This window comes from Oenanthe melanoleuca, chromosome 1A, assembly GCF_029582105.1.
Source record: "Oenanthe melanoleuca isolate GR-GAL-2019-014 chromosome 1A, OMel1.0, whole genome shotgun sequence".
Lineage (NCBI taxonomy): Eukaryota > Metazoa > Chordata > Aves > Passeriformes > Muscicapidae > Oenanthe > Oenanthe melanoleuca.
The window spans coordinates 66446748-66472969 of record NC_079334.1 but is presented as its reverse complement, the minus strand read 5'-3'; the positions used below and the strand labels follow the sequence as shown (position 1 = coordinate 66472969).

The following is a 26222-nucleotide window of genomic DNA, read 5'->3' as shown; positions in this document are numbered from 1 at the left end:
ATTTATCTGTTTTGTATCCAGGTGGGTTTCTTGTTACACTTCCCCGAACTGAGGTTGTCACTTACTGTAGCTGGTAAAATGCCCCTTGCTGTTGGGTAACAGCCCTTTGGCACAGGAATATCAGCCAAGAACCTCTGAAGGTCAGGTGAGGAGGTGTTCAGGAATGCTGCTGCCCAAGCACAGTGCCCCATACTCAAAGATTCTGCAGACACCATTGATACCCTGGCAGTGGTTTTGGTGGATAGAAAGTGATTTTCCAGCATCTCCCAGGTCTGCCACCCTCTCACAGCGCTCCAGGCTCTGCCTGATTTCTGTTGGAAATCAGCCTGTGAAGATCTGTTACACCAGGAGTTTTGGATACTCCGGGCTCCTGATTACAATGAAGAAGGAAACACCTCTTGACAGATAATGTCCCTGTGGTAATTATTGACACAATGTACCCAACAGGATTCTGGATTTGGGGACGCTCTGTGGATTCTCAGACTGCAGAAAGAACAGCTAAATCTGTCCTTCAGCAGCTGCACAGTATCAGTTATACCACAGAAATCTAAAAAGTATTTTGTTGTATTTCTTGCCTTTCAGAAGCTATATGTGAGGAGGAAACGCATTAGGAATAAGCTTAGAGAATCCACAATAATACTCCTTCTTGACTTAGAATTGTTTTACCATTAATAAGTGAAACACACAGAGCTCTGACAGGAGAAATGAAGCAGGAAAATGCAAAGCAGCTTGCCCAAGTATATGGAAGAAAAGAGAAACAGCATACAGACCTCCAGGGCCCATCTCTGTGTCCTATCATCCCTACATTTTGCAGGAAGTGCTTTTCGTTTTGTACTACAGTTTTCCACACAGTTTTCAGTGTTCATTCAAAGATCTATGAATGATTTATTCTGATGTGGTATCATTTAACTCATTATCTCCTCGTCCATCGACACACAAAATACAAAAGGACTTACTACTTCAGAATGATAAAAAGAGCAGAAAAATAATTTCCTCAATTTTACTCTTAAAGCAAATTCTAGTTCTAATGGGCACAGTGAACACAGGTTGGAACTAGCACTCATTCCTCCTCTTTGAAGGAGAGAAAACACTGTTTGGAAACTGAAAGCCTACTAAATGTATATGTTTAAGATATCTTGAGTTCCTGCATTAATATATTGTATAATGTGTGCTGTGTATTTTGTGTTCATCTGGCAGATTTCACTGCAGGCAGATTTCAAACAAGTACCCAAACAGCTGACAAACACATAAAAGAATCTTTAAGGGCACCCATTAAATCAAAAGTTTACTTCTTTTACATGTGCAATCTGTAGCTTAGGTGCAGAAAGCTTTGCCCTTACAGGCAGAGCTATGGGTGGAGGGGCCCTAGAGAATTTACAGGGTTCAATACAGCAGCATCCAGACATAGAGAATTGCTGCACATGAGTGAGCTGGGGTACCAGACGTGTCATCCACACTGTGCTGTGCTCAGAGTGAGAGATCTGGCCTTCCAAGTGCACTAAATACTCTGCTCAGAGCATATCACACTCAGGGGAGGGCAATACGGTTTTTGCTGCCTTTCCTTGAAACGTGGCTTTTCAAAATATTCTTGCGTCCCACTCAAAGCTCTGGTGTGCACTGGTCGTGGTTCTGAGTGCTCTCCTGAAAGCTCATCTCCCTCATCATCAGTGTGTGGAGCAACAAGCTCCAGAGGTACTTCAGTGGTGTGGGCAAACCCTGCCCTTTCCCCAGTGACAGAGTTGGGGGCTCTGGACACTGAGCACAGGGAACCAGATGCCAGCACAGACACAGGTGCCTGGGAGCACCATGGACTTTGCTCCTGTTGCCTCCAGCTGCCATGGGCAGAGCAGCAAGAGCCCTGCCTTGTGCCAGCTGGGCTGCACAGAGAACCAGGAGAAGATTTTGCTTTGCAGGAGAAGAAATTGAGCACATCACTTTCACCCCTTTTGCTGGACAGCTCCTGCGATCCCAGGATCTGCCTGGATGGATTTTTGCTCATCAAATGCTGACACAGCCCCTGATGTAATGAAAACATCAATGTGATTACAGGCTGAGGAACTTCTGCAGATACCTCTTCTGTTCCTCAAGGCTCTCCTGACTTGCTCACCCATCTCTGCTCACTGGCTGGGGCTTGAGACCACACTCATCCTCACCATTGCTCCATGCCAACTGCCCCCGATTTCCAGGCTCTGGAACCACTGACTGCTTGACCATCTCCATCTGCCCCTCCTCTGTCAGCTTTCCAGGCTCTTCCCAGGACCTTTACCCCTGGCTGTATCCAGAAATGCCCAGCCCTTGATAGCAAGCTTGTGAAGCACTTAGGAAGCCCAACAGAGAAAGGAAACATCTGAGTCACTTCAAAATCCCCTCCTCTATACTGCCATCAGAACACAGAAAATATTTTCTGGCATTTGATCAATTTCATTATTGACAGAGAAACACAACCAATTCAAGTGGAAATTTGACATCTAATGTTTAATTAGGGAGCGTGGAGAAGAATATTGTTTACGAAACAACATGCAAGGTATTGCAAAATCTACTTGGAAATCCTATAAAACCCAGCCTGTCTGAGAGTGCAGCAGAGGCATTTGAGAGTCCTCTGCCATTTTGGGGCTGTGAGCAGTGTCTTATGCTGTTCTTTCTCACGGTAGCTTTTTTTATATCTTTTAAATTAGATATTAAATTTGTTAGATAAATTTTAATCTCATGTGTGGGTAACACTAAAGGATGTCCCAGAAAATTCTCGGCCTGATTTAGGGCAGATTGGGCTGTGCTCTGCAGAGTACTGTAGGAAGTCACCACCGGTGATTCATGTTCTCTGTTTCCAGCTCACTGGTGATCCCATTCAGGATCCTGGGCTTGAAAAGAGAAAAAGGACCAGGTGTCTTGGGTCAGAGCAGGACTGTGTGTAGTTCAATATTTGAATCAAATAAAAATGGAGAGATGAGTCAGGGAGAAAAATAAGAAAAGAGCAAATGTGCAAGGAGACATATCAAGCCTTCAGCAGCCCTCAGCTCAGACCCTTCCTAGCCAAAGGTGGGCTTTGTGCTTTAGGGGCTGTGGCAGCTTTCTCTCCCAGGAACCCTTGAACTGCCTGTCCTACCTGCCTTATTCCAAATGCTGATGATAATAAATCACTGCACTGAGTGTCTGGCCATGCAAATGGGAGCATCCCTGTTATCCCAAGCCTGTGCTGCCTCTGTAAGGACACAAAGCCCCTTGATTGGTTGCCAGCATCCCAGGGGGCTTTTCAGCAGTTTTCTCATAAACGAATGATCTTACTGACTGCTGAGAATAGTGTCAGCACTGAGAAAGACAAAATGGAACAGCTGTCTGTCTGAGAAATTTCTGCAATGGTGCCTTTGACAGAACAGGAAAATCCATTGTCAAAGCTGAAGATGGGCAGCAGCAGGAATCACAAGCACACACGGGAAGAGCTGCCCCCCCCTCAGTGCTTGCACTGCAGCAGCCATTGTGCTGATAAGATAGAGGTGTTATCTGTTATCCCCTGTGCTTGCTGCTACCATCTGCTTGGCCCTTCATTTTCTCTCTCCATGTGTCTGCAAGTTCAGAGTCTGGGGTTGGATAACGTGGAAATGCAAGGTGAGCAGCAGGACAGCCATTGCCCAATGTCAGCTGAGAGGCAGGACCCGAAGTGCATCATTTGGGTTCAGGACTGGGTGTGACTGGAGGGGCTGTGTGTCTGTGAGAAGCTGGATGGGGCCAGAGACATGTAGGAAGTGCAGCACTGCTGTTCTTGCCCTGCCCAATGCCCCACGAGATGAAAGCCCAGCTCAGCATTGCAGGGGGCTGAGCAGAGTCCGTGCCCAGCTGCAGGTGTCTGCTGTGGGAAGGTGCCCAGAGCAGGAGGGAGGTGGGGAAAGGTGACCTTGTGCCAGGGCTGTGCCTCAGTTGCAAGATAACTTTGCTGTGATAGATGATTGCAGTCGTGGTGCCTTTGGCTCCTTCCTCACCCAGGGTGACTTCTCCCACTGCTGCCTCCTCCTCTGGGCACCTAAACCCTGGTTTAGGTTTCACCCTTATTGCCCTCATGGATTTCCATATCCTGGAGGACAGAAATTACTCCTTTCCTGCTCCCTCATAATCCCCTCCTCTGCCAGCTCTGTCCCCCTGCAAAAAAATCCTCCAGGCCATGCCCAGCTCTTTCCAAGCTGAGTGTCCCTCTGCATTTGCCTTGCAGGGGAGCAAGAGCCCTTCACTGAAATCCTCCCACCATGCTGGGGCTGCTGCTGCTGCAGGTGTTGGCGAGCTGCCTCTGCCTGGGACACGGTGAGGTGGTGAAATCCTTTACAACTGCATGTACTCAGTTTTTCTATGAGAAGACCCTCCCAAGTGACACCCTGCGTCCAACAAATGCAGCCAGGATCTGCCAGCGCTTAAGTAACAAATATCACTTTGCCACCCTGTATGACAAAACTCTGAGAATTCCAGTGTACTCTGCTTACATCTATAATCCTGGAAATGGAGAGAGATATGAATCATGGTTTGTTGAGCCCCAGGTGAGTGTCTCTCTTGTAGGACATCACCATCCACTCACTCAGACATGAACAACAGCATTTAAATTACCACTTCTATTTCCTACCACACCACTACACACATACAAATGGAAACACTGGATGGGAATTTTCTCCTTTTATTTCAAACACCTGCACTACATGTGGTTCCTCTGATGCATCTGAGACATCAGCAGCAGGAGGAGATGAATCATATCCCTAAGCTACCCAGTTTTCTGCCTTGACCTGATAACAACAGCAAATCCAATTAATTTGCATTACATTACAAAGTCAAATGATTCCCCGCTCTCTGCCCTGCTCAGGGTGGGGGACCAAGTGATGGGGAAAAGGCACCCAAGAGAGGCTAAACTTGAGGGACCAACAGTCCTGCTGGGATCTGATCCCCACTTTGCCCTGAGCTGTTCTGCATCCCTGACAGAGCTCATCTGCTCCCAGGGAAGAGTCAAACAGGGTTTGTGAGGGGTGGGAGAGAAGTGAGGAGAAACTCAGGAGGGGGTGAGATGGCCCAGGGACAAAGCCTTGGGGGAAAAGGCACTGGAGGTGAGAGGGTCAGCTTAAGTGTGGAGGGATTTCTGGAGTGATGTTTGGGGCAGTGAAAAGTGAGGAGCATCAGTGTCAGTGCAGTCAGAAGGGTGTGATCTCCATGCATGGGCAGTGACCCCTGAGCACTTTTGGCTCAGGCTTGCTCCAGAAGGATCCAGCAGACAGACAGAAATCCAAGCTATGGAACCCTCCCAAATGTCCTTCAGAAGTCCAGGAAGACAGGTCAGAACAATTAAGGAATAGAAGGGCAGTAAATTCAGGACCTTTTTTATGGGCTGTATAGGGGGAGAATTTCGAATGAAAATGTGGATGATCATAATGTCCAGTTCCAGAGGAAGGCTAAATATACGTCCCTACAGATGAGAAACCACCTGTTGAAGTTATGGAAAAAAATAACCATTTGCATTTGTAACTCACAGGAATATAAATAATTAATCTGCCATTGTACTACTGCAGCCTCCACATTATCAAGGCATAAAAACTTCTGTCATTTTGTAGAATCATAGAGTGGTTTGTGGTGGAAGGAACCTTAAAGATCATCTCAATCCAAACCCACTGCATGGGCCAGGCCAATTTCCACCTGGCCAGCATGTTCCAAACCCATCACTGGCCATATCTTTCTAGACCATTGATACAGGATACCTGGAAAAACTTTGAATTTGTTAACTTTCTCCAGAGGCCTTTTTGGAGTGCTGCCAAAATTTCTCCAGGACTATTTTGATATTAAAGGCTCCTCTCAGAGGCTGATCATTTGTAACTTCTTTTGAGTGATGTTGCAGAAAATGTTCCCTGGCCCAGATCAGCTCTCAGACACATTCTTAGCAGTGCTGTCACAGACTCCATTTACACTGAGATCTTTTCGCTTCCTGAGCAAAATTGTTCGTCCTTGAACAAACTGCAGCACTACCAGGGAAACCTCAGCTGCAGGACTGATGTCCTGTCACATCTCCCTGGGTATTGGCTTAGAGGAGGCAACCTCTGGTGTTTCAGGACTGGACTACACCTGTAGCAACCACAGACAATATCACAGAATCACAGAATCCCAGAATCACAGCGTGGCACGAGGGGATCCAGGGAGAGCCCTGGGCAGATTTGGGCTGTGGAGACAGAAGGAAAGGAAAATCGATTTGGCAGGGAAGGTGTCTCACCTAAGACAACTTTCAATCCTAGGAGAGGGAATTGCTCCTTGGCTCATGCATCCACCCATGCTCCCAGCACAGGCTTCAGGCTGGATGACAAAGGTCACAAGTCAAAATGAGAGCAATCACATTCTGAGCTGCTTTCTCTATAAAGCTTTTGTGTTCATGCAGGAGGGGCATGTCTATGATTTCTCTCTGACTCATCCATTTTCATATAGTGAGATGGCAATAATGGGCTTTTGACAATCAGAGACATCTTCTCCAGATTAATATGTTTCATTACATGCATCCTCCGTACTGACACCTTTTCCTCTTCTTACCCTGTCAAGCTGATCAACCAAAACTATGGTAAAGATATGGATACAGAAGAGACCATTGAAGATGAATATTCCATCAATTTAGAGCAAATTGGCCAGAATCAGGCTACCAATGAAGACTACAACAATCTCCAGAATCTGGAAAAATGTCCCTTGGCTCCTAGTGGCCAGAAAACTGGCGACGACAGCAAGTGGGCGACCTTCACCCTCACCAACACAGTGCCCCTGAACAGCAGACTTCATCAAGAGGGCTGGAGAGATTATATGGAGAAAACGATGGCCCAGAAAACCCAGGGCTGTGATACCACCTATGTCATCACGGGTGCTGTACCTGGGAACACCAATATCCCAAATGGGAGGGTAAATGTACCCAGCCACATCTGGTCAGCTGCCTGCTGCCTGTTAGGCAATAATCCCACAAGGGCTTGGGGGGCCATTGCTGACAACGAAAGAAACCAGGTGGAGCACGTCACCCTGGGGCAGCTGGAGAATTGGTTGACCAATCTCTATAAAGGGAGAATGGTTACTCTGTTCAACAATGATTGTCCCCGGCAATAAGCCTCACATCCTTGATGGAAAAGGCTCAGCAAATTTTCCCACATGTCACAGAATCACAGAATCACTGAATGGGTTGGTTTTGGTGGGTCCTTAAAGCCTCGAAGATCATCTCATTTTGACCTGCCTGCCATGGGCAGGGACACCTTCCACTACCCCACGTTGTTCCAAGCCCTCCCCAGCCTGAACTTCAACGCTTCCAGGGGCAGTCAAAACAGCTCAGGGTAACTTTTGCTCACACCACAGCCTGCTCCCAGGAATTTGCTTCTTTAGAATATCCCATCTAACCCTGCCCTCCATCAGTGGGAAACCATTCCCTCTTGTGCTGTCACTCCATACCCTTGTCCAAAGACCCTCTCCAGCCCTCTTAGACATCCTGTAGGTACTGCACTCTCTGGAGTCTTCTCCAGGCTGAACATGCCCAGCTCTCTCAGCCTCTCTCCAGAGCAGACGTGCTCCAGCCCTCAGAGCACCTTCATGGCCTGCACTGGACTCCACTCCAACAGCTTTGTATCCTTCTTGTGCTCTGGGCCCCAGAGCTGGAGGCAGCACTGCAGCTGGGCTCTCAGCACAGCACAGCACAGCAGAGCAGAGGGGGACAAATGTCCTGAGCAGCTTCTGTGCTGCTTCCTTCTCTGGTGTCTTTCCAGCTCTGTCCCTCAGGGCACCTCCTGCTCTGCCCAAAGGCACAAAGCCGTGGGCAGAGCCTCCAGCTGCTTTGCTTTGCTGCCCATCTCAGGAGAGAGCTCTCAGGGACGAGTCCTCTCCTCCTTAACTGTCCCTGACAGTGTGCAGCTGACTTGTCCCTCACCTCCTTAGCAAGGCCAAGGCACCAGGGCACCTCAGGCTGCCCAGACACCTTGTCTGGACATCTCCATGTCTGCACATACCCAAACCCTAACAATGATCCTGGACAACCTGCTCCAGCTCATCCTGCTTAAGCCTGGAGTGTGGACTAGAAGATCTTGAGAAGCCCCTGCAAAACCCAACAATTCAGTGATTATGTGATCCTGGGACATGCTTTTGTTTGCTTGCTTTTGAAAGTGCACCTTGAGAGCAGCACCTGTTGTATCAGACAGGCAGCCTTTGGCATCAGATACATAGAAAGCTTAGAGCAGCCAAAGCTAAATTCCTGTGATGCTCTCCTTGGATACCTGCATTCTCTGCTCTGCTTCTGAAGCTTTTCTGCAGCCTTATGGGAAATTGATTTGGGGAAATGTATTCAAAGGTTGTAAAAGATCATTGAGTGCCACATCATTTAGTGTACAAGAGCTTACAATAAAAGTCATTTGCTGTAGTGCTGGATTGCAGAGTCTTATCTTACATAAACCACAAGTTGCTTCTCACTGAAATTTCTACAACCACCAGTGATGTCACAGTGCCCAGAGCACCCTTGCAGGACATTGGGGGTCCAAGTGCAATCTGAGGATGCCATAACACCCACACAAATGTCAGCATCAGACACCAGCTATTCAACTGTGAATGGGCATGAACAAAGTGGGCCAGGGTGCCAACAGCTCATACAAGACACCCCCATGGCTCCAGCAATGAGATCTGCAACCTTGATATCCTCTGTCTTGATCCTTTAGGGGTGGGGGCCTGTGCAACAAAGAATTCAAAGTGTTCTGTGCCTTCAGGCTCATGTGTGATTGCCCCACATTAACCTGGGAGGGTTGACCCTGTGTCATGCAGCACTGTGGAGTTGGGGGACACTCTGGGGGTCTCTGATGCTTTATGGCCCCTTCAATGATGTCACCACTGTTGGGCCCTGCTTTGTTATGTCAGTTGGGCCTCATCAGAAAGGAGGAATTTGCCCCAGCTCTGCCACATCTGCTTCTTCTTGGCCTCCTCCCTCATTCTGGCTAAACCCATCTTTGTTTAAGATATCAGTCCCAGGTTAACAGACACAAAAGGAACCACATGACTCAACCAGTTTGCTTAAAAAAACTTCAGTCTAACACACTTTTCTGCATAGTTCTGCTCGTAACAACCAACTCATCATTCTCTTATTCCTGGACTTTTAGAAATGGACGGAAATGAGTCCAATTTAGTTTGAGTGAATGAATGATCATTGAATCACAGAATATTTTGGGTTAGACAAGACATAAAGCACCAGCTAGTTCCATGCTCTCTCATGGACAGGGACCCCTTCCTCTATCCCAGGTTGCTCCAAACCCCAGCAAACGTGGCCATGGACACTTCCAGGATGGGGCAGTCTCAGCTTTTGTGGGCAACATCTCTTGGGGCTTCATCAACCCCACAGTACCAAATATCTTCCTAATATCCAATCTATACCTACATTCAGTCCACTTCAACCCATTCCACCTTGTCCTAATATCTTGTTTTTCCCCCAGCCAGCAGCCACACCCCACCACAGCTGCTCCATCACTCCCCAGACACTGGGATCAGGGAGAGAACTGGAAGGATAAAAGCTGGAAAACTCATGGGTGGAGATTAAGACAGTGTAAGAGGGAAAGCAAAAGCTGTGCACACAATCAAAGCACATTCAAGGAATTCTTTGCCCATTTCCCATGGACAGAAAGGTGTTCAGCCACCTCCAGGAGAGCAGGGCCCCATCCCACCTGACAGTTACCTGGGAAGACAAAACCCACCACTGCAATTGTGCCCTCCTTCTTCCTTCTTCCCCTCACTTGATATACTCAGCATGATGTCACCTGGTCTGGAAGATCCCTCAGGTCACTCAGGGTCACCTGTCCTGGCTCTGTCTCCTCACAACATCCCAAGTCCCTACAGCCTCATGGCCAGCCTAATAGAACAAACAGCAGAAAAGGCCTTGGTTCTGTAAAAGATCTGCTCAGCAATAACAAAAAACATCTCTGTGTTATCAACTCTGTGTGCAGCAGTCCCATACCTGCCACTGTCAAGGAAACTAACTCTGAACCCAGCACATCTCTCAACTGCCTGCCCTTGTCCAAAGTCTGTCTCCAGCTCTCCTGTAGACTCCTAAAGCCCTGGCAGGAGCTCTGAGCTATCCCCAGAGCCTTCTCCTTCCCAGGCTGCTGGGATGAAGCTGTTACAAAGCCATGGCCATCAGGCAAGAGAATATTTGTTGCCTGGCCATAGGAATGATGTTATGTGAGGCTGCACAAGAGCAGCCTGTGAGTGTCTGAGTGTCCTCAGAGACAGGCCAGTCCACCTCATGTCACCAGAGATGTTCTGTTGGGAACAGAAACACATGGAGGTGCTGGAGCAGCAGCAGCTGCAGCTGGTGGGATTGATGAAATGATCAAGGAAGTCACCAGACCCTGATAACTGATGCTGACATACCATGCTGCAAGTCAGCAAATTTCATAGAAATGCTGAGGAAACTATTACAAACAACTGTCAACCTATTTCATGGTGGGTATTAACGAACTCCCCTAAATAAAAAAAGAATACTTCTCTTTTCTGTGGAATTCCCTCGTTATAAGAAGGGGCAAATTTGTGACTGGGTATATATTGCAGTGGCAGTGCTGAGGATTCAAACTGTCCTTTCTCCAGGGAGAAGACTGAAGGAACTCTTCATCTGCCTCTTCTGAGGCTCTGCTTCAAGGTAAGCTGCTGCTCCTTCCTCTCCATTCACTCCAATATTCAATTCTTTCCTGATCTTTGCAATAAATATATAGGTAAAGCCTAGACTGGAGTTGCTGAGCTCGAAGGAGCAATCAGAGTTCATCTATGCACTGCATTTTGCACACTTGACAGTATTCTCTGTCAATCAGGAGGGCAAGGAGAGTAGGAAGGATTTGGGAAAGAAATTCAAGCCAGCTCACCTGAAAATTGACATCAAACCATTGAATTAGAAGGGGTGGGTGATTTTACTGAGCACCAAAACTCCACCCATGACTTTGCAAGAGGTTACAAGAGAAGCACATGTGATTGAACTAGAAAATTCACTTTCAAACCTGTTTGGGAAATCAAACAACTCTGTCTGCCTGCAGATTATATAAAACTCAGCCAGTCTGAAATTGCAATAGAGACATTTGATAGTTCTCCGCCAGTTTGGGGCTGCAAGAAGAATTCTGTGCTGCTCTTTGTCATTGTAGGTTTTTATCTATCAATATATTAAAATAGATTTTAATTTAGTTAGAGAAATTTTAATCTCACAGAGTGGGTAACCTGAAAGGATGTCTCAGACACGTCTCAGCTTGATTTGGGCAGATAGAGCTGCGATCTGCAGAGTACTCTAAGTCACCACCTGTGGATCATGGTCTCCGTTTCCAGCTCATTGGTCACCATGTTTCTGGTGCAGGCCTTGAAAAGAGAAAAAGGAGCAGATGTCTTGGGTCAGAGCAGGGTTCTGTGTATCTCTCCCTGCTGAATGCAATGGAAATGGAGATATGAGGGTCAGGGAGAAGGATAAGAAAAGAGCAAATGTGCAAGGTGACTTGTCAAGCCTTTAGCATCCCTCAGCTCAGACCCTTCCCAGCCAAAGGTGAGCTTTGTGCTTTAGGGGCTGTGGCAGCTTTCTCTCCCAGGAACCCTTTGAACTGCCTGTCCTACCTGCCTTATTCCAAGTGCTGATGATAATAAATCACTGCACTGAGTGTCTGGCCATGCAAATGGGAGCATCCCTGTTATCCCAAACCTGTGCTGCCTCTGTAAGGAGACACAGCCCCTGGCTTGATTGCTAGAATACCAGGGAGCTTTTCAGCAGTTTTCTCATAAAGGAATGATCTTACTGACTGCTGAGAATAGTGTCAGCACTGAGAAAGACAAAATGGGACAGCTGGCTGTCTGAGAAATTTCTGTTATGCTGCCTTTGACAGAACAGGAAAAATCTCTCATCAAAGCTGAAGATGGGCAGCAGCAGGAATCCCAAGCACACACAGGATGAGCTGCTCCCCCTCAGTGCTTGCACTGCAGCAGCCATTGTGCTGATAAGATAGAGGTGTTATCCCCTGTGCTTGCTGCTACCATCTGCTTGGCCCTTCATTTTCTCTCTCCATGTGTCTGCAAGTTCAGAGTCTGGATAACAGGGAAATGCAAGGTGAGCAGCAGGACAGCCATTGCCCAATGTCAGCTGAGAGGCAGGACCCCAAGTGCATCATTTGGGTTCAGGATTGGCTGTGACTGGAGGGGCTGTGTGTCTGTGAGAAGCTGGATGGGGCCAGAGACATGCAGGAAGTGCAGCACTGCTGTTCTTGCCCTGCCCAATGCCCCGTGAGATGAAAGCCCAGCTCAGCATTGCAGGGGGCTGAGCAGAGTCCGTGCCCAGCTGCAGGTGTCTGCTGTGGGGAGGTGCCCAGAGCAGGAGGGAGGTGGGGAAAGGTGACCTTGTGCCAGGGCTGTGCCTCAGTTGCAAGATGTCTTTGCTGTGATAGATGATTGCAGTCGTGGTGCCTTTGGCTCCTTCCTCACCCAGGCTGACTTCTCCCACTGCTGCCTCCTCCTCTGGGCACCTAAACCCTGGTTTAGGTTTCACCCTTATTCCTCTCGTGAATTTTCCATATCCATCAGACAGAAATTACTCCTTTCCTGCTCCCTCATAATCCCCTCCTCTGCCAAAAAAGCCTCCAGGCCATGCCCAGCTGTGTCCAAGCTGAATGTCCCTCTGCATTTGCCTTGCAGGGGAGCAAGAGCCCTTCACTGAAATCCTCCCACCATGCTGGGGCTGCTGCTGCTGCAGGTGTTGGCGAGCTGCCTCTGCCTGGGACACAGCGAGGTGGTGACATCCTTTACAACTGCATGTACTAAGTTTTTCTATGAAAAGACCCTCCCAAGTGACACCCTGCGTCCAACAAATGCAGCCAGGATCTGCCAGCGCTTAAGTAACAAATATCACTTTGCAACCCTGTATGACCAGACACGGAGAATTCCAGTGTACTCTGCTTATATCTATAATCCTGGAAATGGAGAGAGATATGACTCATGGTTTATTGAGCCCCAGGTGAGTGTCTCTCTTACAGCACATCACTCTCCACTCACTCAGAAATGACGAACAGTATTTAAATTACCACTTCTATTTCCTACCACACCACTACACACATACAAATGGACACACTGGGTGGGAATTTTTTCCTTTTACTTCAAACACCTGCACCACATGGCTCCTCTTATGCATCTGAGATATCAGCAGGAGGATGAGATGAATCATATCCCTAAGGTGCCCAGGTTTCTGCCTTGACCTGACAGCAACAGCAAATCCAATCAATTTGCATTACATTGCAAAGTCAAATAATTCTCCACCCTCTGCCCTGCTGTGGGTGGGGAACTAAGTGATGGGGAAAAGGCACCCAAGAGAGGCTAAACTCGAGGGACCAACAGTCCTGCTGGCATCTGATCCCCACTTTGCCCTGAGCTGTTCTGCATCCCTGACAGAGCTCATCTGCTCCCAGGGAAGAGTCAAACAGGCTTTGTGAGGGGTGGGAGAGACGTGAGGAGAAAACTCAGGTGGGGATGAGATGATCCAGGGACAAAGCCTTGGGGGAAAAGGCACTGGAGATGAGAGGGTCAGCTTAAGTGTGGAGGGATTTCTGGAGTGATGTTTGAGGCAGTGAAAAGTGAGGAGCATCAGTGTCAGTGCAGTCAGAAGGGTGTGATCTCCATGCATGGGCAGTGACCCCTGAGCACCTTTGGCTCAGGCTTGCTCCAGAAGGATCCAGCAGACAGAATGAACTCCAAGCTTTGGAACCCTCCCAAATGTCCTTCAGAACTCCAGGAAGACAGGTCAGGCCAATTAAGTAATAGAAAGGCAGCAAATTCAGGACCTTTGTTATGGACATTGTAGGGGGATAATTTCAAATGAAAATGTGGATGATCATAATGTCCCGTTCCAGAGGAAGGCTAAATATATGTTCCTACAGATGAAAAACCACCTGTTGAAGTTATGGAAAAAAATAACCATTTGCACTTGTTACTGACAGGAACATAAATAATTAATCTGCCATTGTAGACAGCAGCTTCCACATTAGCGAGGAATAAAAACTTCTGTCATTTTGTAGAATCATAGAGTGGTTTGTGGTGGAAGGAACCTTAAAGATCATCTCAATCCAAATCCACTGCATGGGCCAGGCCACTTTCCACCTGGCCAGCATGTTCCAAACCCATCACTGGCCTTATCTTTCTAGACCATTGATACAGGATACCTGGAAAATCTTTGATTTTGTTAACTTACTCCAAAGGCCTTTTTGGAGTACTGCCAAAATTTCCCCAGCACTATTTTAAGATCAAAGGCTCCTCTTAGAGGCTGATCATTTGTAACTTCTTTTGAGTGATGTTGCAGAAAATGCTCCCTGGCCCAGATCAGGTCTCAGAAACATTCTTAGCTCTGCTTTAACAGAGTCCATTTGCATTGTGATCTTTTCGCTTCCTAAGCAAAAATGTTCATCCTTGAACAAACTGCAGCACTACCAGGGAAACCTCAGCTCAAGGACTGATGTCCTGTCACATCTCCCTGGGTATGGGCTTAGAGGAGGCAACCTCTGGTGTTCCAGGACTGGGCTACACCTGTAGCAACCACAGACAAAATCACAGAATCCCAGAATCACAGTGTGGCATGAGGGGATCCAGAGAGAGCCCTGGGATGATTTGGGCTGTGGAGACAGGAGGAAAGGGAAACAGATTTGGCAGGGAAGGTGTCTCACCAAAGTCACCTTTCAATCCTAGGAGTGGGAAATGCTCCTTGCCTCATGCATCTACCCATGCTCCCAGCACAGGCTTCAGGCTGGATGACAAAGGTCACAAGTCAAAATGAGAGCAGTCACATTCTGAGCTGCTTTCTCTATAAAGCTTTTGTGTTCATGCAGGAGGGGAATGTCTATGATTTCTCTCTGATTCATCCATTTTCCTACAGTGAGATGACAAAAAATGTGATTTTGACAACCAGAGACATCTGCTCCAGCATAATCTGTTTCATTTTATGCATCCTCAGTACTGACACCTTTTCCTCTTCTTCCCCTGCCAAGCTGATTGACAAAAAAGTTTTGGCAGGGAAATGGCTGAGGAGTCGTCCATCCATTCAGCGAATATTGGCAAGAATCAGGCTGTTGACAATGACTACAGCAGTGCCGTGATGCCTGTGGACCGTGGTCACTTGTGTCCCAGTAGCCACCTTCATGACCAGAACAGCACGTGGGCTACCTTCACCCTCACCAACATAGTGCCCCAGTACAGCACACTCAACCAGGGTGCCTGGAGAGAGTACGAGGACACAACAATGCGCAACAAGACCAATGGGAGGGTTAATATACCCAGCACATCTGGTCAGCTGCCTGCTGCCTGGTGGGTACAAATCCCACTAGGGCTTGGGGGGCCATTGCTAAGAACGAGAGAGGTAATGACCAGGTGACGAATCTCAACCTGGGGAGGCTGGAAAGGAAATTGTCTGAGCTCTATGGGGGGAAAGATGTTACTCTGTTCAACAATGCCTGTCCCCGGCAATAAGCCTCACATCCTTGATGGAAAAGGCTCAGGAGATTTTCCCACATGTCACAGAATCACTGAATCACTGAATCACTGAATGGGTTTGTTTTGATGGGACATTAAAGCCTCCAAGGTCATCTCATTTTGACCTGCCTGCCATGGGCAGGGACACCTTCCACTACCCCAGCTTGTTCCAAGCCCTCCCCAGCCTGAACTTCAATGCTTCCAGGGATGGGGCAGTCAAAACAGCTCAGGGTAACTTTTGCTCATAGCACAGCCTGCTTCCAGGAATTTACTTCTTTAGAATATCTCATCTAACCCTGCCCTCCATCAGTGGGAAACCATTCCCTCTTGTGATGTCACTCCATACCCTTGTCCAAAGACCCTCTCCAGCCCTCTTAGACATCCTGTAGGTACTGCACTCTCTGGAGTCTTCTCCAGGCTGAACATGCCCAGCTCTCTCAGCCTCTCTCCAGAGCAGACGTGCTCCAGCCCTCAGAGCACCTTCATGGCCTGCACTGGACTCCACTCCAACAGCTTTGTATCCTTCTAGTGCTCTGGGCCCCAGAGCTGGAGGCAGCACTGCAGCTGGGCTCTCAGCACAGCACAGCACAGCAGCAGCAGAGGGGGACAAATGTCCTGTGCAGCTTCTGTGCTGCTTCCTTCTCTGTGTGTTTCCAGCTCTGTCCCTCAGGGCACCTCCTGCTCTGCCCAAAGGCACAGAGCCGTGGGCAGAGCCTCCAGCTGCTTTGCTTTGCTGCCCATCTCAGGAGAGAGCTCTCAGGGACGAGTCCTCTCCTCCTTAGCTGTCCCTGACAGTGTGCAGCTGACTTGTCCCTCACCTCCTTAGCAAGGCCAAGGCACCAGGGCACCTCAGGCTGCCCAGACACCTTGTCTGGACATCTCCATGTCTGCACATACCCAAAGCCCAACAATGATCGTGGACAACCTGCTCCAGCTCATCCTGCTTGAGCCTGGAGTGTGGACTAGAAGATCTTGAGAAGTCCCTGCAAAACTCAACAATTCAGTGATTATGTGATCCTGGGACATGCTTTTGTTTGCTTGCTTTTGAAAGTGCACCTTGAGAGCAGCACCTGTTGTATCAGACAGGCAGCCTTTGGCATCAGATACATAGAAAGATTAGAGCAGCCAAAGCTAAATTCCTGTGATGCTCTCACTGGATACCTGCATTCTCTGCTCTGCTTCTGAAGCTTTTCTGCAGCATTATGGGAAATTGATTTGGGGAAATGTATTCAATGGTTGTAAAAGATCATTGGGTGCCACATCATTTAGTGTACAAGAGCTTACAATAAAAGCTCATTTGCTGCAGTGCTGGATTGCAGAGTCTTGTCTTACATAAACCACAGTTGCTTCTCACTGAAATTTCTACAACCACCAGTGATGTCACAGTGCCCAGAGCACCCTTGCAAGACATTGGGGGTCCAAGTGCAATCTGAGGATGCCATTGTACTCACACAAATGTCAGCATCAGACACCAGTTATTCAACTGTGAATGGGCATGAACAAAGTGGGCCAGGGTGCCAACAGCTCATACAAGATACCCCCATGGCTCCAGCAACAAGAATTGCAACTTTGAGCTCCTCAGTCTTGATCCTTTAGGGGTGGGGGCCTGTGCAACAAAGAGTTGAAAGGATTCTGTGCCTTCAGACTCATGTGGGATTGCCCCACATTAACTGGGAGGGTTGACCCTGTGTCATGTGGAGTTGGGGGACACTCTGGGGGTCTCTGATGCTTTATGGCCCCTTCTAATGATGTCACCACTGTTGGGCCCTGCTTTGTTATGTCAGTTGGGCCTCATCAGAAAGGAGGAATTTGCCCCAGCTCTGCCACATCTGCTTCTTCTTGGCCTCCTCCCTCATTCTGGCTAAACCCTTCTTTGTTTAAGATATCAGTCCCAGGTTAACAGAGACAAAAGGAACCACATGACTCAACCAGTTTGCTTAAAAAGAACTTCAGTCTAACACACTTTTCTGCATAGTTCTGCTCGTAACAACCAACTCATCATTCTCTTATTCCTGGACTTTTAGAAATGGACGGAAATGAGTCCAATTTAGTTTGAGTGAATGAATGATCATTGAATTACAGAATATTTTGGGTTAGACAAGACATAAAGCACCAGCTAGTTCCATGCTCTCTCATGGACAGGGACCCCTTCCTCTATCCCAGGTTGCTCCAAACCCCAGCAAACGTGGCCATGGACACTTCCAGGATGGGGCAGTCTCAGCTTTTGTGGGCAACATCTCTTGGGGCTTCATCAATCCCACAGTACCAAATATCTTCCTAATATCCAATCTATACCTACATTCAGTCCACTTCAACCCATTCCACCTTGTCCTAATATCTTGTTTTTCCCCCAGCCAGCAGCCACACCCCACCACAGCTGCTCCATCACTCCCCAGACACTGGGATCAGGGAGAGAACTGGAAGGATAAAAGCTGGAAAACTCATGGGTGGAGATTAAGACAGTGTAAGAGGGAAAGCAAAAGCTGTGCACACAATCAAAGCACATTCAAGGAATTCTTTGCCCATTTCCCATGGACAGAAAGGTGTTCAGCCACCTCCAGGAGAGCAGGGCCCCATCCCACCTGACAGTTACCTGGGAAGACAAAACCCACCACTGCAATTGTGCCCTCCTTCTTCCTTCTTCCCCTCACTTGATATACTCAGCATGATGTCACCTGGTCTGGAAGATCCCTCAGGTCACTCAGGGTCACCTGTCCTGGCTCTGTCTCCTCACAACATCCCAAGTCCCTACAGCCTCATGGCCAGCCTAATAGAACAAACAGCAGAAAAGGCCTTGGCTCTGTAAAAGATCTGCTCAGCAATAACAAAAAACATCTCTGTGTTATCAACTCTGTGTGCAAGCAGTCCCATACCTGCCACTGTCAAGGAAACTTAACTCTGAACCCAGCACATCTCTCAACTGCCTGCCCTTGTCCAAAGTCTGTCTCCAGCTCTCCTGTAGACTCCTAAAGCCCTGGCAGGAGCTCTGAGCTATCCCCAGAGCCTTCTCCTTCCCAGGCTGCTGGGATGAAGCTGTTACAAAGCCATGGCCATCAGGCAAGAGAATATTTGTTGCCTGGCCATAGGAATGATGTTATGTGAGGCTGCACAAGAGCAGCCTGTGAGTGTCTGAGTGTCCTCAGAGACAGGCCAGTCCACCTCATGTCACCAGAGATGTTCTGTTGGGAACAGAAACACATGGAGGTGCTGGAGCAGCAGCAGCTGCAGCTGGTGGGATTGATGAAATGATCAAGGAAGTCACCAGACCCTGATAACTGATGCTGACATACCATGCTGCAAGTCAGCAAATTTCATAGAAATGCTGAGGAAACTATTACAAACAACTGTCAACCTATTTCATGGTGGGTATTAACGAACTCCCCTAAATAAAAAAAGAATACTTCTCTTTTCTGTGGAATTCCCTCGTTATAAGAAGGGGCAAATTTGTGACTGGGTATATATTGCAGTGGCAGTGCTGAGGATTCAAACTGTCCTTTCTCCAGGGAGAAGACTGAAGGAACTCTTCATCTGCCTCTTCTGAGGCTCTGCTTCAAGGTAAGCTGCTGCTCCTTCCTCTCCATTCACTCCAATATTCAATTCTTTCCTGATCTTTGCAATAAATATATAGGTAAAGCCTAGACTGGAGTTGCTGAGCTCGAAGGAGCAATCAGAGTTCATCTATGCACTGCATTTTGCACACTTGACAGTATTCTCTGTCAATCAGGAGGGCAAGGAGAGTAGGAAGGATTTGGGAAAGAAATTCAAGCCAGCTCACCTGAAAATTGACATCAAACCATTGAATTAGAAGGGGTGGGTGATTTTACTGAGCACCAAAACTCCACCCATGACTTTGCAAGAGGTTACAAGAGAAGCACATGTGATTGAACTAGAAAATTCACTTTCAAACCTGTTTGGGAAATCAAACAACTCTGTCTGCCTGCAGATTATATAAAACTCAGCCAGTCTGAAATTGCAATAGAGACATTTGATAGTTCTCCGCCAGTTTGGGGCTGCAAGAAGAATTCTGTGCTGCTCTTTGTCATTGTAGGTTTTTATCTATCAATATATTAAAATAGATTTTAATTTAGTTAGAGAAATTTTAATCTCACAGAGTGGGTAACCTGAAAGGATGTCTCAGACACGTCTCAGCTTGATTTGGGCAGATAGAGCTGCGATCTGCAGAGTACTCTAAGTCACCACCTGTGGATCATGGTCTCCGTTTCCAGCTCATTGGTCACCATGTTTCTGGTGCAGGCCTTGAAAAGAGAAAAAGGAGCAGATGTCTTGGGTCAGAGCAGGGTTCTGTGTATCTCTCCCTGCTGAATGCAATGGAAATGGAGATATGAGGGTCAGGGAGAAGGATAAGAAAAGAGCAAATGTGCAAGGTGACTTGTCAAGCCTTTAGCATCCCTCAGCTCAGACCCTTCCCAGCCAAAGGTGAGCTTTGTGCTTTAGGGGCTGTGGCAGCTTTCTCTCCCAGGAACCCTTTGAACTGCCTGTCCTACCTGCCTTATTCCAAGTGCTGATGATAATAAATCACTGCACTGAGTGTCTGGCCATGCAAATGGGAGCATCCCTGTTATCCCAAACCTGTGCTGCCTCTGTAAGGAGACACAGCCCCTGGCTTGATTGCTAGAATACCAGGGAGCTTTTCAGCAGTTTTCTCATAAAGGAATGATCTTACTGACTGCTGAGAATAGTGTCAGCACTGAGAAAGACAAAATGGGACAGCTGGCTGTCTGAGAAATTTCTGTTATGCTGCCTTTGACAGAACAGGAAAAATCTCTCATCAAAGCTGAAGATGGGCAGCAGCAGGAATCCCAAGCACACACAGGATGAGCTGCTCCCCCTCAGTGCTTGCACTGCAGCAGCCATTGTGCTGATAAGATAGAGGTGTTATCTGTTATCCCCTGTGCTTGCTGCTACCATCTGCTTGGCCCTTCATTTTCTCTCTCCATGTGTCTGCAAGTTCAGAGTCTGGATAACAGGGAAATGCAAGGTGAGCAGCAGGACAGCCATTGCCCAATGTCAGCTGAGAGGCAGGACCCCAAGTGCATCATTTGGGTTCAGGATTGGCTGTGACTGGAGGGGCTGTGTGTCTGTGAGAAGCTGGATGGGGCCAGAGACATGCAGGAAGTGCAGCACTGCTGTTCTTGCCCTGCCCAATGCCCCGTGAGATGAAAGCCCAGCTCAGCATTGCAGGGGGCTGAGCAGAGTCCGTGCCCAGCTGCAGGTGTCTGCTGTGGGGAGGTGCCCAGAGCAGGAGGGAGGTGGGGAAAGGTGACCTTGTGCCAGGGCTGTGCCTCAGTTGCAAGATGTCTTTGCTGTGATAGATGATTGCAGTCGTGGTGCCTTTGGCTCCTTCCTCACCCAGGCTGACTTCTCCCACTGCTGCCTCCTCCTCTGGGCACCTAAACCCTGGTTTAGGTTTCACCCTTATTCCTCTCGTGAATTTTCCATATCCATCAGACAGAAATTACTCCTTTCCTGCTCCCTCATAATCCCCTCCTCTGCCAAAAAAGCCTCCAGGCCATGCCCAGCTGTGTCCAAGCTGAATGTCCCTCTGCATTTGCCTTGCAGGGGAGCAAGAGCCCTTCACTGAAATCCTCCCACCATGCTGGGGCTGCTGCTGCTGCAGGTGTTGGCGAGCTGCCTCTGCCTGGGACACAGCGAGGTGGTGACATCCTTTACAACTGCATGTACTAAGTTTTTCTATGAAAAGACCCTCCCAAGTGACACCCTGCGTCCAACAAATGCAGCCAGGATCTGCCAGCGCTTAAGTAACAAATATCACTTTGCAACCCTGTATGACCAGACACGGAGAATTCCAGTGTACTCTGCTTATATCTATAATCCTGGAAATGGAGAGAGATATGACTCATGGTTTATTGAGCCCCAGGTGAGTGTCTCTCTTACAGCACATCACTCTCCACTCACTCAGAAATGACGAACAGTATTTAAATTACCACTTCTATTTCCTACCACACCACTACACACATACAAATGGACACACTGGGTGGGAATTTTTTCCTTTTACTTCAAACACCTGCACCACATGGCTCCTCTTATGCATCTGAGATATCAGCAGGAGGATGAGATGAATCATATCCCTAAGGTGCCCAGGTTTCTGCCTTGACCTGACAGCAACAGCAAATCCAATCAATTTGCATTACATTGCAAAGTCAAATAATTCTCCACCCTCTGCCCTGCTGTGGGTGGGGAACTAAGTGATGGGGAAAAGGCACCCAAGAGAGGCTAAACTCGAGGGACCAACAGTCCTGCTGGCATCTGATCCCCACTTTGCCCTGAGCTGTTCTGCATCCCTGACAGAGCTCATCTGCTCCCAGGGAAGAGTCAAACAGGCTTTGTGAGGGGTGGGAGAGACGTGAGGAGAAACTCAGGTGGGGATGAGATGATCCAGGGACAAAGCCTTGGGGGAAAAGGCACTGGAGATGAGAGGGTCAGCTTAAGTGTGGAGGGATTTCTGGAGTGATGTTTGAGGCAGTGAAAAGTGAGGAGCATCAGTGTCAGTGCAGTCAGAAGGGTGTGATCTCCATGCATGGGCAGTGACCCCTGAGCACCTTTGGCTCAGGCTTGCTCCAGAAGGATCCAGCAGACAGAATGAACTCCAAGCTTTGGAACCCTCCCAAATGTCCTTCAGAACTCCAGGAAGACAGGTCAGGCCAATTAAGTAATAGAAAGGCAGCAAATTCAGGACCTTTGTTATGGACATTGTAGGGGGATAATTTCAAATGAAAATGTGGATGATCATAATGTCCCGTTCCAGAGGAAGGCTAAATATATGTTCCTACAGATGAAAAACCACCTGTTGAAGTTATGGAAAAAAATAACCATTTGCACTTGTTACTGACAGGAACATAAATAATTAATCTGCCATTGTAGACAGCAGCTTCCACATTAGCGAGGAATAAAAACTTCTGTCATTTTGTAGAATCATAGAGTGGTTTGTGGTGGAAGGAACCTTAAAGATCATCTCAATCCAAATCCACTGCATGGGCCAGGCCACTTTCCACCTGGCCAGCATGTTCCAAACCCATCACTGGCCTTATCTTTCTAGACCATTGATACAGGATACCTGGAAAATCTTTGATTTTGTTAACTTACTCCAAAGGCCTTTTTGGAGTACTGCCAAAATTTCCCCAGCACTATTTTAAGATCAAAGGCTCCTCTTAGAGGCTGATCATTTGTAACTTCTTTTGAGTGATGTTGCAGAAAATGCTCCCTGGCCCAGATCAGGTCTCAGAAACATTCTTAGCTCTGCTTTAACAGAGTCCATTTGCATTGTGATCTTTTCGCTTCCTAAGCAAAAATGTTCATCCTTGAACAAACTGCAGCACTACCAGGGAAACCTCAGCTCAAGGACTGATGTCCTGTCACATCTCCCTGGGTATGGGCTTAGAGGAGGCAACCTCTGGTGTTCCAGGACTGGGCTACACCTGTAGCAACCACAGACAAAATCACAGAATCCCAGAATCACAGTGTGGCATGAGGGGATCCAGAGAGAGCCCTGGGATGATTTGGGCTGTGGAGACAGGAGGAAAGGGAAACAGATTTGGCAGGGAAGGTGTCTCACCAAAGTCACCTTTCAATCCTAGGAGTGGGAAATGCTCCTTGCCTCATGCATCTACCCATGCTCCCAGCACAGGCTTCAGGCTGGATGACAAAGGTCACAAGTCAAAATGAGAGCAGTCACATTCTGAGCTGCTTTCTCTATAAAGCTTTTGTGTTCATGCAGGAGGGGAATGTCTATGATTTCTCTCTGATTCATCCATTTTCCTACAGTGAGATGACAAAAAATGTGATTTTGACAACCAGAGACATCTGCTCCAGCATAATCTGTTTCATTTTATGCATCCTCAGTACTGACACCTTTTCCTCTTCTTCCCCTGCCAAGCTGATTGACAAAAAAAGTTTTGGCAGGGAAATGGCTGAGGAGTCGTCCATCCATTCAGCGAATATTGGCAAGAATCAGGCTGTTGACAATGACTACAGCAGTGCCGTGATGCCTGTGGACCGTGGTCACTTGTGTCCCAGTAGCCACCTTCATGACCAGAACAGCACGTGGGCTACCTTCACCCTCACCAACATAGTGCCCCAGTACAGCACACTCAACCAGGGTGCCTGGAGAGAGTACGAGGACACAACAATGCGCAACAAGACCAATGGCTGTAATACCACTTATGTCATCACAGGTGCTGTACCTGGGAACACAAACGTCACCAATGGGAGGGTTAATATACCCAGCCACATCTGGTCAGCTGCCTGCTGCCTGGTGGGTACAAATCCCACTAGGGCTTGGGGGGCCATTGCTAAGAACGAGAGAGGTAATGACCAGGTGACGAATCTCAACCTGGGGAGGCTGGAAAGGAAATTGTCTGAGCTCTATGGGGGGAAAGATGTTACTCTGTTCAACAATGCCTGTCCCCGGCAATAAGCCTCACATCCTTGATGGAAAAGGCTCAGGAGATTTTCCCACATGTCACAGAATCACTGAATCACTGAATCACTGAATGGGTTTGTTTTGATGGGACATTAAAGCCTCCAAGGTCATCTCATTTTGACCTGCCTGCCATGGGCAGGGACACCTTCCACTACCCCAGCTTGTTCCAAGCCCTCCCCAGCCTGAACTTCAATGCTTCCAGGGATGGGGCAGTCAAAACAGCTCAGGGTAACTTTTGCTCATAGCACAGCCTGCTTCCAGGAATTTACTTCTTTAGAATATCTCATCTAACCCTGCCCTCCATCAGTGGGAAACCATTCCCTCTTGTGATGTCACTCCATACCCTTGTCCAAAGACCCTCTCCAGCCCTCTTAGACATCCTGTAGGTACTGCACTCTCTGGAGTCTTCTCCAGGCTGAACATGCCCAGCTCTCTCAGCCTCTCTCCAGAGCAGACGTGCTCCAGCCCTCAGAGCACCTTCATGGCCTGCACTGGACTCCACTCCAACAGCTTTGTATCCTTCTAGTGCTCTGGGCCCCAGAGCTGGAGGCAGCACTGCAGCTGGGCTCTCAGCACAGCACAGCACAGCACAGCAGAGGGGGACAAATGTCCTGTGCAGCTTCTGTGCTGCTTCCTTCTCTGTGTGTTTCCAGCTCTGTCCCTCAGGGCACCTCCTGCTCTGCCCAAAGGCACAGAGCCGTGGGCAGAGCCTCCAGCTGCTTTGCTTTGCTGCCCATCTCAGGAGAGAGCTCTCAGGGACGAGTCCTCTCCTCCTTAGCTGTCCCTGACAGTGTGCAGCTGACTTGTCCCTCACCTCCTTAGCAAGGCCAAGGCACCAGGGCACCTCAGGCTGCCCAGACACCTTGTCTGGACATCTCCATGTCTGCACATACCCAAAGCCCAACAATGATCGTGGACAACCTGCTCCAGCTCATCCTGCTTGAGCCTGGAGTGTGGACTAGAAGATCTTGAGAAGTCCCTGCAAAACTCAACAATTCAGTGATTATGTGATCCTGGGACATGCTTTTGTTTGCTTGCTTTTGAAAGTGCACCTTGAGAGCAGCACCTGTTGTATCAGACAGGCAGCCTTTGGCATCAGATACATAGAAAGATTAGAGCAGCCAAAGCTAAATTCCTGTGAGGCTCTCACTGGATACCTGCATTCTCTGCTCTGCTTCTGAAGCTTTTCTGCAGCATTATGGGAAATTGATTTGGGGAAATGTATTCAATGGTTGTAAAAGATCATTGGGTGCCACATCATTTAGTGTACAAGAGCTTACAATAAAACTCATTTGCTGCAGTGCTGGATTGCAGAGTCTTGTCTTACATAAACCACAGTTGCTTCTCACTGAAATTTCTACAACCACCAGTGATGTCACAGTGCCCAGAGCACCCTTGCAAGACATTGGGGGTCCAAGTGCAATCTGAGGATGCCATTGTACTCACACAAATGTCAGCATCAGACACCAGTTATTCAACTGTGAATGGGCATGAACAAAGTGGGCCAGGGTGCCAACAGCTCATACAAGATACCCCCATGGCTCCAGCAACAAGAATTGCAACTTTGAGCTCCTCAGTCTTGATCCTTTAGGGGTGGGGGCCTGTGCAACAAAGAGTTGAAAGGATTCTGTGCCTTCAGACTCATGTGGGATTGCCCCACATTAACTGGGAGGGTTGACCCTGTGTCATGTGGAGTTGGGGGACACTCTGGGGGTCTCTGATGCTTTATGGCCCCTTCTAATGATGTCACCACTGTTGGGCCCTGCTTTGTTATGTCAGTTGGGCCTCATCAGAAAGGAGGAATTTGCCCCAGCTCTGCCACATCTGCTTCTTCTTGGCCTCCTCCCTCATTCTGGCTAAACCCTTCTTTGTTTAAGATATCAGTCCCAGGTTAACAGAGACAAAAGGAACCACATGACTCAACCAGTTTGCTTAAAAGAACTTCAGTCTAACACACTTTTCTGCATAGTTCTGCTCGTAACAACCAACTCATCATTCTCTTATTCCTGGACTTTTAGAAATGGACGGAAATGAGTCCAATTTAGTTTGAGTGAATGAATGATCATTGAATTACAGAATATTTTGGGTTAGACAAGACATAAAGCACGAGCTAGTTCCATGCTCTCTCATGGACAGGGACCCCTTCCTCTATCCCAGGTTGCTCCAAACCCCAGCAAACGTGGCCATGGACACTTCCAGGATGGGGCAGTCTCAGCTTTTGTGGGCAACATCTCTTGGGGCTTCATCAATCCCACAGTACCAAATATCTTCCTAATATCCAATC

General features: G+C 48.1%; 2 protein-coding genes across 2 annotated transcripts; both read left to right on the top strand.

The window, feature by feature from the left end:
* Positions 1-4205: 4205 nt before the first annotated feature.
* On the top strand, positions 4206-7267 carry LOC130264995 (endonuclease domain-containing 1 protein-like). The gene is made up of 2 exons (XM_056513713.1): positions 4206-4520; positions 6547-7267. Exons 1-2 carry the CDS (start codon positions 4236-4238, stop codon positions 7090-7092), a joined length of 831 nt encoding a protein of 276 aa, XP_056369688.1. The 5' UTR covers positions 4206-4235; the 3' UTR covers positions 7093-7267.
* Positions 7268-15025: 7758 nt separating this feature from the next.
* Positions 15026-23983, top strand: LOC130248359 (uncharacterized). The gene is made up of 2 exons (XM_056482068.1): positions 15026-15312; positions 23359-23983. The coding sequence occupies exons 1-2, from the start codon at positions 15026-15028 to the stop codon at positions 23930-23932; spliced, it is 861 nt and encodes a 286-aa protein (XP_056338043.1). The 3' UTR covers positions 23933-23983.
* Positions 23984-26222: the final 2239 nt, after the last annotated feature.